Raw genomic sequence first — 16,846 nt, 5'->3', positions numbered from 1 at the left:
CTTTTAAATTGCGAACTGATGTGAAACTGTGGTGAACTGAAGGCTTGCAAATTGAAATTGACATATGCAACCATCCCTACTAGGCGGGAAGGATGCAGCCAGGTGAGCACAGAAGCAAGAGATGCACCTGTGCGTAGGTACAACATCACTCTCTACCTCCCTATCTCCCTTCCTGAGTTGCACAATCTTATTCTTACAACCACTCTTTGAAGTAGGTTAGACTGAGAGAGGTAGACTGGTCCAAGATCAACCAGAGAGCTTCATGGCTGAGCAGGGATTTGAACCCAGGTCTTCCAGGTCCTAGTCCAGCCTTCTAATCACTACACCACACTGGCCAACATTATTCTACTTTGTCTTGGACTGCCAGTAGAGGGCTAATATATCATCTGTTGAGCAGATCCAAGGCCTCTAGGTGGCTGTGCTGGAATAACAAGAGTTGCATGTGTATGGCATAATTGCTACCGCTACCCCAATCCCCTTGACTGTAATGGCACCAGGTATTTCAGCGAAATGTGTTGTTGGCCAGCTCTCTGCCCTTCATATATTTAACAAGGAAGGATGCTGGCTCTGATAAGATCCCAAAGGGCTGCTAAACCAACCAGGCGGAGATTGGCACTCACTTCAAAGTGATTCTCTTATTAAGGTGGAACATTTGGATCAAGGCTCGCGAGCACAGATAATGCTTCTTGCAGATGTCTACATACTCAGCAACTAGTTATTTACTTACTTACTTATTTAATTTATATACTGCCCTATACTGTGCCTGCAGGTCTCAGGGCAGTTCACAAGATAAAATGGCAATATAAAAACACAAAATACATAGTTCTTTTACATAAGAATATAATTGCAGAAAATGGTTACAATATGGGAGGCCATAAATGAAAGCTAGGATGAGTTTTGATTCTCATACTCCATTGTTACTTAGCAGTTGGTGTACTTTGCAGATCAGCCATTGATTATTAATGTTCTCCATCAAACTATTTGGGGATCACTTCACTGGGGAGGTCACTGAGAACAGTGTGTATATTTCCCACTGCTTCTTCTGTCATCATAAGCAGGGCTTGCACAGTTGCAGTTCCAATGTGAGGAGTTATAATAACATTTTTCAGTAGCAATAAGAGGTGATCCCTTGGCAATGGTTCAGGGTCAGCCACATCTAAAGCTGCAGCCTTAATAACTCCATTTTGGAGCGCTTCTACCAAGGCATCTTGATCAACTACTGCGCCTCTGCAGATGTTGATGAGAGTAGCCGTGGGTTTCATCAGCTGCAGCTCCCTTTACCCAATGAGCTTGTGTGTCTCAGATGTCAGATTCACAACCAACATCACAAAGTCAGACTGTCGGAGCAAGTCTTCTATGTTTTTACAATAAGTGGCACCAATTGCCTGTTCTTCTTCCTCTTTTCTGTGGTTCCTGTTGTGACAAAGGATGTTCATGTCAAAAGCTTTTGCTCTCTTTACTAAGTTATACTCAATGCTGCCCATCTCAAAGATCCCAAGAGTGGCCCAGGTGACTTCTACTCCCAGCCAGTCAACTGCAAAATGTGTGGTATCTGGAGATGTTGCAATGTGACAAGCTTCCACTAGTCTTCTTGCAGATGGCATTAAGGCCATTTCTACGTTCACTGTGGAGACAGAAACAGCATTTGGGATGCTGATTATTTTTACTCCAAAGCTAGAAGATTCAGTTAGAGAAGAGACTTCTCTTTTTTTAAAAAAATAAAATTAACAGGCCAATCAAATCACATTAATTCCAAACCACATTAATTCAAAATTATACAGCCAAATTTTTGAAATTTTTGTTGGGGGTACCCATACTTCAAGCTCCGAAAGGGGTCCAAACATCACTCTTGCTGCTGCTTTGATTAAACAGTTCTATCCAGTTCTGTCCAGATAGTCTTTTTGTTATTTTCTTCATCTTCTTGTTGTTATCATATATTCCTTTCTTTGTGATCTCTGATAATCTTCACATGCGGGTGAAAGACAAACATCTCCTATGTGGGTTTTACACTCTCCAAAAATCATATCACGTAAAGGACAGACGCCATTTCCACACCTCCGTTAAAAACATTCCCACAGTCCGTCCGTTGATTTACAGGCTTGCCAATCTATATCTCAGAGGGCCCTGCCAGGTCAAGATAACGTTCCGATAACCATACATTCACATTCCAATGACCCTGGTCCTCCTCCCCCTCGTCCTCCTTAGGCAAGCCTGTCTTCACGAGATTCCATTTATTGCTGTGTCATAAAACTTTCCTTCCATTCCCCAATGTTTCCACCAGTTCTCTCTTTAATCAGTAATTCATTCCCACACAGTTCTTAGTCTCCTGCTTGTGATTAATAATCACAACGATTCTTCTCTCTGGAGGGGAGGGTTATTGGTACTCACATAAGGCAAAAAACGAAAAGTTTTTTCCTCCCCCCCCTTTCCGTTTCACTCCGACATACCAGTCTTTTAATGATGATTCTTCACTTGATTTATTTATCCAGCCCGTCGCTCCACTCCCAGAGATCCCATTAATCAGCAGTCTTTACTTCCGATCTTCACTTGATGTATGTGCATTAAACCAGTGCGCTGATTGGAGACAGCGTCAGGGAGAGCCGATCTCACTTGAGGGCTTCGTGCCAAGTGTCCACACCCCCTTATTTCGAATCCGGGGGTGAATTATGGACACAGCTGGCAAGGCAGTCCCCCCCATCCTCTTGTGGGGGCAAGGGCTACATACTCCCATAGCAGCCTCTTAATTACCTCGTGTGGGTCAGAGAGATGTTATTGTCGGCCATCTTCCAATGTGCCCCCTGGTGGCCCGAGAAGAGACTTCTCTTATCTGATGGTCGAAGGTTGGAGAAAACATTACAAATCTCCTGAGTACAGAAGCATCCCTTCTGTGTAAAGTTAAGCAGCCGTTCTGATCTGTCATCAGTGCTTTTGATAAGCATGGAAGATGCAGGAAGCTGCCTTATTCTGAGTCAGACCATTGGTCCATATATCTCAGTATTGTCTGCATTGACTGGCAGCAGCTCTAAGGAATTTCAGGCAGGGTTCTCTCCCAGTTCTACATGTTCTACATTGAAACTGGAACCTTCTGCATGGTCTGCAAGTGAACTATAGTCCTTCACCAACTGAAGAGGACAAAATGGCGGAGTTGTGGTTTCGTGGGCAAATGTTTTATTTTCAGACTGCCGCCCTAATTAAAGGAACCTTCGCTGATTAATCGTATGAGTTCTAATGGATTGTTTAATTGATTAAAACTGCATAACTTTGCATAAGAATGAAGATGAAGCACACCGTTGTCATGTTGCTGTCTGAATACTGTGAATTGTCTTATCATTATGGTTTGGTCCTAGTAAGGTTTAGATGGGCTGTAATGGTACCCACATCCCAGCCCCCTTGCCGGAATAGAGGACCTATTGAGATGGCCAACCCCTAGAGACTAATGGAATCAGAAGGATTTCTGTATGCTCTGGGGGATTTTCCAGTTGCTGTGGTTGGTCTCACTTTGCAATAGCAGGTTGCATAATGTCATCAACATGATCACTCCCAGGTGTCCTTAGAGAGTTTCCTGATATACTGAGGAGCTGTGCATGATGAAACAGGAGAGGTGGCAATGAGAGCATTAGGATCAACAAGTTCAACCTGGTAAGGCTGCTGCAGCCTGATGATTCTGGTTCTGATGATTCTGATCCACTTCTGGTTACACAGACACCATGCTGGGTCACGACAGTAGCTCAGCTAGGCCATCACCACGTTCTCACAGTGACTAACCAGATGGCCATGGAAGTTGTGGCCTTTTTCTGCCCATTAACCTAAAATAATGTGTCCCGTGTCTTCATTTCACAAGGGGGAGGGTACTTGCCACGCAATATACCGTATTTTTCGCCCCATAGGACGCACTTTTTCCCCTCCAAAAATGAAGGGGAAATGTGTGTGCGTCCTATGGGGCGAATGCAGGCTTTCGCTGAAGCCTGGAGAGCAAGAGGCATCGGTGCGCACTGACCCCTCTCACTCTCCAGGCTTCAGGAAGCTCTCCGCAAGCCTTGCAAGCCCGGTGGGAGTTCCCGCGGGCTCACAAGGCTTGCGGGCAGCAGCCTGCAGCCCCCACGAGTGTCCGCAAGTCTTGTGCAGGAGGTCCTGCCGAGCACGCAAGGCTTGGGGTGGCAGCCTGTCGCCCGAAGCATAGGGAGCCCTCCAGAGGGCTCCCCGTGCTTCGGGCAAGTGTCTGCAAGCCTTGCGCGCCCGGCAGGAGGTCCCGCTGGGTGCGCGAGGCTTGGGGCGGCAGCCTGTCGCCCGAAGCACAGGGAGCCCTCCGGAGGGTGCCCCGTGCTTCGGGCGAGTGTCTGCAAGCCTTGTGCACCCGGCAGGAGGTCCCGCCGGGTGAGCGAGGCTTGGGGCAGCAGCCAGGGCGGGGGGGGGGGATTTTCCCCCAAAAAAATCGAGGTGCGTCCTATGGGCCGGTGTGCCCTATAGGACGAAAAATACGGTATATTGTGGTTTTTACGTTGATCTTTTCTGTGAATTGCCTTTATTCCTCCGGGTATAGGGCGGTACATAAATTCAATAAATAATAACAATAAAAATAATAATAACCACTGCCTCTGAGCAGGGAGGTGGAGTATGGTTGTAGTTACTGATAAGGTTATCCTCCATGAATTTATCTAACCCACTTTTTAAACTATCCATTTAAGCATTTGGCATTTAAGCATTGTATAAATTAATTAATAATAGGAACAACATTTTGGGCTGCTTCTTTCCTGCTACAAACCGATCTATTCCTGCAATATGAATATGGAACTTTGGTGTATCTATCATTCTAAAAACAAAATGCTCTAGCGGGGGGGGGGGTGATTTGCTTGAATCCCCAGACTGCAAATTTGCAAATAGAAATGCACATCCAAGAGTTGCTATTTTGGGGTGCTGTTGTTTGGGGGTGATGCCAAATTGCAAATTTATATCATTCCCTACCCGCCCCCTCACCCAGCTTGGGTAGAATGCAAAAGCTGGACTCTTTAGCATGCAAGATTGTAGCCCAAGGTGGTATATGATTGCCAAATAGTACAGCTGAGAAATATATCAATAGCATTAGCAATCACTCTTTGTAAAAGGAGTGTGAAGAAAGGAACATATTGAGTTACAAAGTCCACAAAGGAATGGAAACATCAGTGAGATGTGTTTTCAAAGGGTTTCCTATAAAATAGTTTATGTTCTTCCCCTTTTCCCTTTTCACGCTTCTGGAGACAATAATTTCATTAAGCGATTAAGTACTTTTATTCTTCTGAATGGTTCATAGGGCCCAAGAGCATGAATTTCAATTAGCGATTCTCCCTTAGAAAGCAAAGGATGAGGAGGAAAATGGAACTGCTCAGAAAGAGGCTTTGTTAGTGTGAGTCCTTATTACATATAGTTGTGTTAGCAGCAGCAGGTGGCAAGGTGGGCAGTACTTGGTCATCACCGGATGATGGAGAGTGGGAGTACAGCCTATTAGTGACCACAGTACAGTGGTGCCTCGCAAGACGAAAAGAATCCGTTCTGTGATTCTCTTCGTCTAGCGGTTTTTTCGTCTTGTGAAGCAAGCCCATTGACGGATTAGTGAATTAGCGCTATTAGAGCTAGTAGCGGCTTTTAGCGGCTTATCTGCTGATCGGATCAGCTGATAAGCGGCTTAGCGGCTCAGAAAAAGGGGTGAGGGGAAAAAACCAGCAGGAACTCGCAAGACATTGTTGTCTTGCGAAGCAAGCCCATAGGAAATTCGTTTTGCGAAGCACCTCCAAAACGGAAAACTCTTTCGTCTAGCGAGTTTTCCGTCTTGCGAGGCATTCGTCTTGCGGGGCACCACTGTATAGCAAGAGCAAAGGCAGGATAAAATCAGGGCTTTTTTCAGCCAGAACTCACTGGAACTCAATTCCGGCATCTCTCAGGTAGGCAGCATTGCCATTATAAGAGAACATGGGAGATGTTTATGGTGAGTTCTAGAACCACATTTTCTAGAAAAATAGCACTGGATAAAATAGAACAGCACTGTTCAAGCTTGTGGCTGCTGACAGACCAGAAGCATCCAGTGTAGACCCTGATGTAAGATGTCACCAACCGACACCTTTGCCCGGTGGTGACTGCAGTGGTGAAACAGCCACCACCAGGTATGCTGCTGCCATGCAATGCCATCAGTAAAAGCCAGATCATCTCACCTGCTGTCACTTCATGTAAGGCCATCAGATCTAGAGTGAGCCATGCCCCAGGCAAAGGCACTGGTAGACTCTTAAGGTGACTGTCACTTGACAGCTTTTCCATCTTACAGGCAGCAGTAGCCAAACTCATTTTGGTGGTGGGAGGAGACAGCTTAGCCCTTCCCAAAAGTTCCTAAATCCTTCAGGTTCACCTTATCCACCTCCTGCCACCTTCCTCTCCCAAGAGGTGGCCTCTGTCTTTGTCTTCTGGCTTCTGTCTCCCTTCTATAACTTCTTCTGAGGCTTAAATGCTTGCAACATCTCGCCAGCAGCCTCAACCTTGCCCAACAGCAGCTCCTTCAAGCTGATTGTTGGCAGGCTACTGATGAGTAAGCAGATGATCTTGTGGATTCTTCCTCCCATTCCACACCATGACTAATCATTATGCCCAACCATGACCTATGTGAGAAACAGGGGCAAATAGAATTATACCAAAGTCACTAACAGGTCAATCTTTTCGGTTAGCTGTGTGGCTCTAAAGTCTTACAAATAAACTCACCTGCCTTCCTGTTTGTCGGACAAGCTGAGTTTTATGCAATGTGTGGAGAAAGAGGGAGGGGGAAGAAAACACCTCACCTATTTCCCTTCCTTGTTCCATTTCTGGAAATTTGTTCGCAGAAGGTCAGGTCTAATTTTCTGATTATGATAAGAAATGTCAAATGAACAATTTTACCATTCAAAGTAAATGTATTGTGAATAGCTTTAAAGGACTTCCTCTGTGCTTGCTGCCAAGACTAGAAGACTGACAGGCACTCATGAAATCAGCAATCAAATATTCTCAGACTGGTTGACATCTGTCATGAAATGCTGGTGGTCATCACTGAAATCCTGTCAAAGTATCCACTATGACTGTTGGATATCAAGTATGATATTTCTGGATTAGGGAGACGTCAAGTCTTGCAAGTTCCAGCCAGAGCTGCTTCTTAAGAAAGACACACAGTCTCTGAAACTGACAGCCACCAGCAATAATTTGTACAGGTCTGTTGCTCCCATGACCTTGCCCTCATTCTTAGTGCCACCGGCCCCTGGACTGGATGTACAGTAGATAAGAAGTCAGGCAGGTGGCATCAGGTTGAGGACAAACTGAGGTTGGTGGAGCAGTGTCCCATTTGCCCTAATAGACCAGCCCCCAAAGCTTCCAGGATACACCCTTGCCCACCTCGCATAGGATGGAGAGGGAGATAGGGTAGGCTGCCCAAGTATGCTTCTCTATGCTTTGCTCTGCAGTGGTAGGATAAAATAGCAGTCAGCAGCTCTGTGTGGCTGACAGTCTCTTTCTAGGTCTAGCCCTTGCACTTAATACATGCCATGCTACTCTGGAGTTTCAGCCTAAGCCACTTAATGGAAAGAACAAATAAATACACCAAGGACTCTCTTTGAGAAGAAATAAGATGTACTGTAGCACTGTAGCAACACATTACAACAATTCAACAATGCTGTAAACAATGCGGCAATTAGATGACACGATCCCCTACTTCCATTCATTCTCTCAAGTGCTGGCCTACAAAAAGCAAAAAGAAAGACCTGGGGAGGCTTATTTTTAAGGTATGTCTGCATCAGCACTCATCTGATTTCATTTCATTTCACATTTGTCCCTAGCTGCTATCCTGGAACTAATCTGCACACATTTCTCCATCTTCCTCCTTTTGGAACTGCAAGCTCAGGAAGATTTCCCCCCTCCCCTAATAAATGCTGAATTTGTGCAATTGCACTCAGACTCACCCTCATACATTTGATACACTGCGCCAAGTAAAAGGTGAGACAGGCTTGTGAAGTAGTAGGTTCAGAATATTGAAGCAGGTGGGCTTTTGTTTTGTTTTGAAGCTTCTGCTACTAGAGGAATGTCATAGGGTGTTTGGATGAATGGGAGGCAAGGCTATGATATCTCCAATATCATATTACAATAGTTAAGCATCTGTATGTAATGTGTCTTTAGATTTAAAGTTCTGATTAGTTGAATGAAATTCAACATGCTGGAGTTCGCAGTGCCTTTATAGGAAGTGCCTGACTAGTTCAGATAGCTACTACTTTAAACAGTCATGGCTCCCCTGCAAACAATTCTGGGAACTGTAGTTTGTTAAAAGTGCTGAGAGTTGTTAGGACTGTTCCCCACACAGTGTTACAGTCCTCTGAGTGGTTTAACAATTGACCCCTCTTCCTAAGGGACCATCAGAATTGCAGCTCTGTAAGGATAATAGGGCTCTCCTAACAACTCTCAGCTGCTTCCTTAACAAGCTACAGTTCCCAGGACCTTTGGAGCGGAAGCCACGGCTCTTTAAAGTGGTCTTGCAGTGCTTTAAATGTATGGTGTGGTTGTGGCCTTAGTAATTGCTATCACCTGAAGGTCCAAAAACACCCAGAAGGTTCCCCATCTCTGTGTTGGATAATGGCAAGTTCTCTCTTAATTCAGGTGCATCATACCCTCACACCATATAATAGTTCCCCTGGTGGTAGAACAGCCAAACAGAAGAATCTGCTGGTGTTGCTGGCATGACGCTTGGTCAGAGGTTTGCACATCTGATCTGCTCATCAAAAGAGGGCAATGCACTGGCCCTTAGTGGTAACCTCTTTCACAACCCCACAGCCCCAGGTCCGTTTTAGGACACAATTCTTAAGTTGAGTGGAGAAATTACTTCTGGTAAAGGCCAAGGGCATGATTCTGACAGAGGATGTCCTTGTGAAATCATGTGGCTTGTAAAACTGTCAGGAGGACAAATGCCTTTTTAAATAGTCTCCTCCTTCAACCCGAGCTAAGACATAATTATCAAGCATCATTATGGGGAGTATATGCCTGGTGGTTAGCCATCTTTCATGGAGCAGCATTCTCTTGTGTTGGGAGGGTATCTCTCCATGCAGATGTGAAAGGTGGTGACTCAGAAGCAGTGGCTGATGCCCACTGAGACTGGCAGTGCCAAAGGCAGGAAGCCTGAACAATAGGTGGAACCAGAGCCGATGATGGGCAGAGCCAACTAATTCTGATTCTCCCCCTTCTCTTCCCACTGAAACTAAGGAGGAGGAAGCTGTCGGGCAGAGGCTGCAACCCCCAGGGCTGCAGTAGAACTGCCTCCCTCAGAAAGGTGGTAGACTCTCCTTCATTGGAGATCTTTAAACAGAGGTTGGATGGCCATCTGTCAGGGATTCTTTAGCTGTGATTCTTGCCTTGAAGGCTGTTGGACTAGATGGCCCTAGATGATTCTAAGCAAGGAGGCAGGCAGGTGGGGGGCTGGCTGAGGGGCTGACTGAGGATGGTGGGGCATTTTCCACTGCACTCAGAGCGCTACAAGAATGTACAGGAAGCATCAGCCTGAACACGACATCAGTTCCAGCAGCCACAGCAGTGGGAGAATCTTAAGTGTGTGTGACAGTCAGGCTTGCCCTTCGATAGCTGCTTCCATTCCTCTCCAGTGACTCTGCTGCTGGCGAGACACACCAGACTGACAACCCTCAAGACTAGAGGCCATCATTTATTCATTCAGAGGCCTGAAGTGCATGTTCCCCCCACACCAGCCTTCCCTGCTTGTTACAGAGAGAAAGATGGATCATTCCTTTTAGCAGCCAACTAGAGTGGTCCGTGCTGATCACTCTGGAGGAGAAATGGGGCTACGAACAAAAAAGAGGTTACTGCTTAGGGGGAGGGGAATACCCTGAGAGATAAAGATGGACAGGACAATCTGTTTCCAATCTGTCCGTTTTGCATGTCTTCATTCATAAGTCTGTTCTCTCCTGTTTCCAAATTGATCTATGATCTAAAATTGTTGTTGTTACTATTTAATAACAGTAGCAACAACATTAATAATTACCGTATTTTTTGCACCATAACACTCACTTTTTTCCTCCTAGAAAGTAAGGGGAAATGTCTGTGCGTGTTATGGAGCGAATACCTGCGGGTGGCGGGGGGGATCTGCTGCAGTCGTGAGCAGAGGATCCATGGTTCCCCTTCCTTCCCTCCTCCGTGGTTACAAAGCATGGATCCTCAGGATTTTTGCATTGGGCTACTCCAAACTCACTGTCAGATCACATGTCTGTGGCCACAGCATGAACTACAAAAATCATATATCCACTATTTCGTTTAGAATATTTTTTTTCTTGTTTTCCTCCTCTAAAAACTACGTGCGTGTTATGGTCTAGTGCGTGTTATAGAGCGAAAAATACGGTATATTTCATCTGAAGATTCACATTAAATTTATGATCATTAGCATAGATTATTTAATAATCATTGACCCACTTTTTTTTTAAGGCAGAATTTGGCTCAAATGTTGTAGTTCCATAAGACTGAAAATTCTCTTCTTTTTTTCAAACTTTCTAACCTACTATTCCAAAATTCACCATGACGTATGAGAAGAAAGAATGTGGTGCACAAATAGCTATTTACTTTTGATAATTTATAATGATAAGCATAGGATTATTAGGAGTATTGATTGATTGTGTGTTATTCACTGGGTGATAGGTGCTTGTTTTGAGGTACACCGGGTGTATTTGGCATGGAACACAGAACATGCCTTATACTGAGCATTGGCCCATCTAGCTGAGTATCATCAATGCTGATTGGCGGTGGCTCTCCAGAATTTCAGGCAATACTTTTCCCCCCAAGCACTGCATTGCAGAGGACTGGACTAGATGAACCGCATGGTCCCTTCCAACTCTACAGTTCTATGATTCTTCTACCTTGACATACTAGGGGAACAGGATGTTTTAATGTCGTCATCATCACATGTGTCTGTGGTGGGGATTCCTTGATTGAAAAGGTCTAGCAAACCAGATTGGTAGTTGGGTTCCTATTGAGGGTATTTGGCAAGCCAACATTTGGCAAGCCAACATGACAGTGATATGGGATTGATGATTGGAGTGATTATTCTGTGTTATTATGGCATTGGGCGAAGTTGTATGAGAGAGAGAGAGAGAGAGAGAGAGAGAGATACCTGGGTGCTGTTTTCAAGCCAAGCAGATGCTCTACAACTGAACTATGACTTTCCCCTCACAGATGTTCACCAAGACTTACTAACCGATGCCCTTCCTCACTGATATCCCATAAACATGGACTGTCTTGATTCTATGAAAGAAGGAGTGGCTGAGGAGGATGAGTGACCCAGGAAAATTCCCAAGGGCCACGTGGAGAGGCCTGGAGGGTCACATTTGGCCCATGAAAGCTTATACCAGAACAAACTAAGTTGGTCTTTAAGGGGCTACTGGACAATTTTATATATATTTTTAAATGAAAATAAGGAGTGAGGAACCTCAGACTCAAGGGCCAAATGTGACCCTCCAGGCCTCTCCATGTGGCCCTTGGGAATCTTCCTCAGTCACTCATCCTCCTCAGCCATTCCTTCTTCCCAGGCTACCCCCCTTGGGTGTTTTTGCCTGACTAGAATGTGTCCTTGAACTTTGATCGTGCCTCTTACATGCCTGGATGGAGGACAGAAAGGGCTATGAGAGTGAGAGTGCAAACTAGCCTGATAAACAAAGATAAAATTTAGATTAATTATTCTGCCCACTTTTGCCCCTGGGTCCAACCACCAGTGGCATGTGACCCCCAAAACGGTTCTGCAGAAGGAAAAGTGGCCCTTGGTTGTAAAAGTGCTCCCCACTGCTGGTACAGGTGGTGGAGAACCAGGAGAAGGATGATACATTTGAAGCAACACAGAGGAACTGTGAAATAATATGGGATGAAGATGTCTAAAATGTAGCCCTCCTCTTTTACAAAGAATGGAAGGTTCTTGCTTGTATACGTGCACCGTGTTCACCTCAAGGCACCTTCCTGCGGTCCCTGGCTGGCGTGCAGGATGAAAAAAGGAGTTGTTGTTCTTACAATACAGAAGGTTAAGTCTTTCGGTTACTGTCTCGGTGTTTTTGTTAAGCAACATTGTTCCCCCGGTTTTATGAATGCTAAGGTCATCCAATCCTCATAGCCACTGTGACATGATTTGTGAGATTCTCCAAAGGCCAGGTGCTGCTCCCTGCCAGCCTCTGAGTGCACATCACATTTGCTGCTTGATTTGTGGAAGGAGGCTTGGAGACTTCATGGAGGCAATAACAGGGATCAAGGGCCAAGAGGAGGGCATGGGAGAGAGAGAGAGAGAGAGGCTGCTATTTAGGAGAATTGGCCCTGTGGCTTTTATGGGGCAAGCTGTCTTCAGAGGCATCAGCATTAACACTCCAGAAGAATTTGTTTGGCTTCTTCATTGCAAAGGCCAGCCCTGCCGTTATTTATTTGCCATCATTATATCCCATGTTTTAAGGGGGGGGGGACACCTCTCAGAGCACTTTTGTTTTTAAAATTCACTTCTAAAATGGATGTTGCGCTCAGGCTCCCAATCTAAAAAGAGAGGAAACAGGAGGGAAAAGGAATGTGATGAAGGAGGGCAAAGTAAGCTCAGGTTCCTAAGGTTACAGCTGATGTCAGTGGCAATTTTGGGTAGCCTGTCCTTGCAAAAGAGCACATGAGGGGAAGTGCCCCTCAGGCTGCAATAAAAGGTTCACTGCTCTAAACATAAAAAAGGACCAGCCTTGAGCAACCCATGATGGCCAATTATTTGCATCAGTTAGAGATCAATTCTCAGAAGTGCAGAGAGAGCACCCCTGGGTGTGCCTTGCCTGCTTTCATCCCCATGCAAATCTGATACCACCCATGAGACACTGACTGCCTTCACACAGCAGATTTTTACATTTTCACAGCCTTTTCCTAACTTTAATTTCTGCCTTATATTTGACTTTACACACTTCCAGGAATGCCATGGAACATAGCACAAGTTTAGTGCACATTGTGGGCCCAGTGTGTCTCCAGGCACGCCGGCAATGAGCTCTAAACTTGTGCAATATCCCACAATATTTCTGGAAGTGCCTTTTATGTAGTGTGGCAGCTCAAATATAAGGCAGAAACCAACAGTTAGGTAAATGCCATGCAAACGAAATCACTTGCCGTGTGAATGCAGCCACTCTCCAGCTGAACCAGGCGGTTAATCCAGTAGACTGGGCTCCCAGTCAATTTTTCTGAACACTGTTGGATCCCTTTCTTTTCTTCTTTTTTTTCAACTTACCCAACTCTCTTGCTTGTCCCTGTCTATAAACTCATGATCAGTTGTAATGGTCCCATTGATTCTTCCCCCCCTTTTTTTTTTACATTCAGAACCCTGCAGGGAGAGAAATGATGTTACACAGCATTTATTTTAAGGGGTTTCATTTTTATTCATGAAGAGACATTTGACCTGAAAGAAGATATATTGCACCTTCCTGAAAAAGTAAATGGCACTGAAGGCATTTCTTCTGCATATGATTTTGATGCACCAATATAGCCTTCACGTTCACCTTTCCCTGGCATATAAAAAATCCATGGCAGCCTTTCCAGGGTCACTTTTCTCCAGAGAAGAAAGGATCGAGTACTCTGGGAACCTTTCTAACTATTTTCCTTATTTGCAGATGCAGATGTTGAGGCTATAGAAGGAAGGACAGGACACGTGAAATAGCACATACAATTTTCTCCTCTCGGTCTGCAGGTAAAAACTGATTTGATGTGCATTACAATATGGCTTTGAACAAAGATCAGCTCCTTTCCCCATCTGGGGTCATTGTCATATACTAATGACCAGATGATAGCAAGCTAAGAAAGACCAAACTATACCAAACTTAGAGAGAGAGAGCCGTTTCTTCATTTTGCATTGCAGAACACTATAGGAGGTGTGGGCAACTTATGGTCCTCCAGATGTTGCTAGGCTTTGCCTCCCAGAATTCCTGATCACTGGCCAAGCTGGCTGGTTGGTGCTGAATTGGGGAGGGGGGTGTCTCATCTCAGCTAGGAAATTAATGGACAACAAGGCTCTCAATGGCTACTAGCCATGATGACTACTGTCTAAGAAAGTATGCCTTTGTATCAAAGTTGCTTAGAGCCACAAGTGAGAAGAATGCTTTTGCATTCAGGTCCTGCTCGTGGGTTTCCCCTAGTAGGCATCTAATTGACCACTATGCAGGTGGGCCTTGGGTCTGATCTAGCAGGGCTCTTCTTATGTTCTGACAAAGCCCGAACACGTATTCAATGTGTCCAGGACTCAGACTCCCCTTTCCTTCATCAGACCCCACGGGCAAATTTTCTGGAATTAACTTCTATTCAAAATCACCACTTTCCAGCCAACTCAAATAGGTACCAAAATTAGTGCAAGAGTCAAGTAAGTGTGGGGAGGAGGTGAATTTGGAATAGTTCTGCTCTTGTGTGATTTTATTTAATCAATTTCTTCTCCTCATTATTGCACATTCAATACAAAGTTGGTTTTTTCCCCCTGTGGCCATAAGAAAAAGAAATCAGTGCTAGGGGGGATTAATTTCCCCTTGTTCTGCTAATGGAGCAATTTTCCACTTGTCACTCTGAAAATCTCAAGGCAGAGAAGGCTTGCAGTTAGCAAGTGAAAAACGATTTGGGGAAAACGGCAGGACTCAAGTCATTAGGGTCCCAGGAACATTCAAAACAAGGGTGGAATTCTCTCCTCTGATCCGTAATGTGGATCTGGAACTTGCCAGCTTCTTTTATCTGTATAAGCAAAACCTCCTCGCATTGTTTTTTTAGACGCAACAGAGAGACTGAAGGAAGTACTATGAAGCAGTCCCATTCTCATGGCCTGAGCACCAGAAAAACAGGGAGGGACATACAGCAATGTGGTACCTGCCAGATGCTGTTGGACTACAATTCCCATAATCCCTGATGACTGGCCATGTTGACTGGAGCTGATGGCAGTGGCTTTACCATAATAAAAAAAAAGGTAAAAATAATAATACATGGGGTGTGGTAAATTGGCCCCCATTCAAGGGTGAGAGTGACATAATCAAATGCTGTAATTGTATATAACTAGTTATGTATTAATACTTATAAAATTATGCTGCTTAAATATTATACCATATGGGGCTTGACTCTGTTATGCACATTATAAATATCTATAATATACATATTTTTATTATTTTAAAAAAATATTTGCATACAAATCTTTGGGCTATTTAAAAAAACAACAACAACCAACAATGCACAAGCAGCTTCAACGTCAGAATATACAGTACTTGATGCAAGAAGAAGTCTGATGTAGGCAGACTGGATTGGGTCAGAATTCTGTGTATAAAACTGTTTAAAATGAATTTCTCCTTTATCCCTAAACTGGATTTCAAGAGCAGCGGAACACAGGACAGAGACAACCAGAGGAACAGTGAAGACACAGTAAAGCAAAATAAGCAGGGTCACTCCCTAATTGCTCATGAATGTGGGGGTTATTTAAGCAAGCCCTTCCCTGTAAGCTGGTCACAGCCTAGCACCACTGTGCAAATGCCTCAGAAAGAACTCACCGCAGGAACCCTGCCTTTCCCTCTTTAAAATGCAGCGCTATAATGCTAGCAGTAAAGTTCTATCTATATGGAAATGTGCATTTCTGGCATTTCTCTTACAATAATCAAATGATTTTAAAAATGTCTTCTAATGCGCAGCTAATAAAAGTTTGCTTTTTTTTAAGTCAGCCTAAAGCTGTTTGCACAATAAGGAGCAGATTTATAATGTACTTTCTTTTTTTCTTTTTTCTTTTTTGCAATGTTGCCTTTTGCTGTTGTTCATTACAAACTCTTCCAATAGACAAACCTTTCGGCCATGGCTCTGTGCTATTTAATCCATGCACTCACTCTGCCGCCTGCACTGACTTCACACCGCAGGTCGCAAACACCTATAACTGTAATGTCTGTTTCCATACCCCAGGGGCCAAAGTCTCAAGCGGTGTCACTCCACCTGCCTGACCTGCCTGGCTGGCCAACAGCAGCTCTGCTCTGACACCAAGTGGATTGCTTGTCCTCGCGGTTTGCTCTCCCCCGGCGTGTTTCTAACTGGTGCCAATGCCCCCTGGGAGTATTGATTAGCCATTGAAATCTTGTTGCAAGTAATGATGAGGCTATTAACTAGAGGACATAAAAGCAAAGTTGGTGTAACTAGAAATTGTGTAAAACATGAAGTGTCTTGTGATGTTTCATGCGGTCGATCAATTTCCGGGATTGTTTCTTCTTAATACAGCTCTGGATTACATGGTGCACACCGAAAAGCTCCCCATATCTTACCCAGAAAATAGAGTGGCAGGGGTCCTAACTACAGAAACATTGCAAACCAAGGCAGCAGGCAGAAAAGGTGAGTCAGATACCTAGTCACATGATCTCTCCATGTTTACACTGAATCCATGGAGACGGAAGAGGTATTGTGCTGTTATAAGAAAAAAAACCTGCTCCTTTTTCCTTATGGGGTACCCAAGAGCCCATATAGAGTCCTTAAGAAGGTTCTCTATCCATAGGAGAAAATAACAGAGGCCAACCAGAGAATATTGAGAAACAAAGCAGCTAGTAAGCATGATTTTTATTAAACTGTCGCAACAGGGTGCTCACCCCCTCCCCCCACGCAGGAGGGAGGAGGAACCCTGAACAAAGGTGTGCAAGCCCTTATATAGACTTTTGAAATTGCCACCCTGTAGCTCAAGGTAAAGGTAAAGGACCCCTGACAGTTAAGTCCAGTCATGAACGACTCTGGGGTTGCAGCACTCATCTCACTTTGCTGGCCAAGGGAACACACGTTTGTCCACAGACAGTTTTTCCGGGTCATTTGGCCAGCAGGACTAAGCCACTTC

At 44.7% G+C, this 16,846-nt stretch overlaps 1 protein-coding gene across 1 annotated transcript; it reads right to left on the bottom strand.

The window, feature by feature from the left end:
• Positions 1–977: 977 nt before the first annotated feature.
• LOC310695894 (glyoxylate/hydroxypyruvate reductase B-like) lies at positions 978–1,613 on the bottom strand (the record flags this gene model as incomplete). The annotated part of the gene is given in 2 exon segments (XM_083480832.1): positions 978–1,277; positions 1,281–1,613. Coding segments are annotated over 2 exon segments (633 nt in total).
• Between the last annotated feature and the right edge of the window lie 15,233 nt (positions 1,614–16,846).

The sequence above is a fragment of the Podarcis liolepis genome (assembly GCF_965112155.1).
Source record: "Podarcis liolepis genome assembly, chromosome: 16".
Lineage (NCBI taxonomy): Eukaryota > Metazoa > Chordata > Lepidosauria > Squamata > Lacertidae > Podarcis > Podarcis liolepis.
The sequence above is the reverse complement of the archived record's forward strand: the minus strand, read 5'-3'. Positions and strand labels throughout refer to the sequence as shown.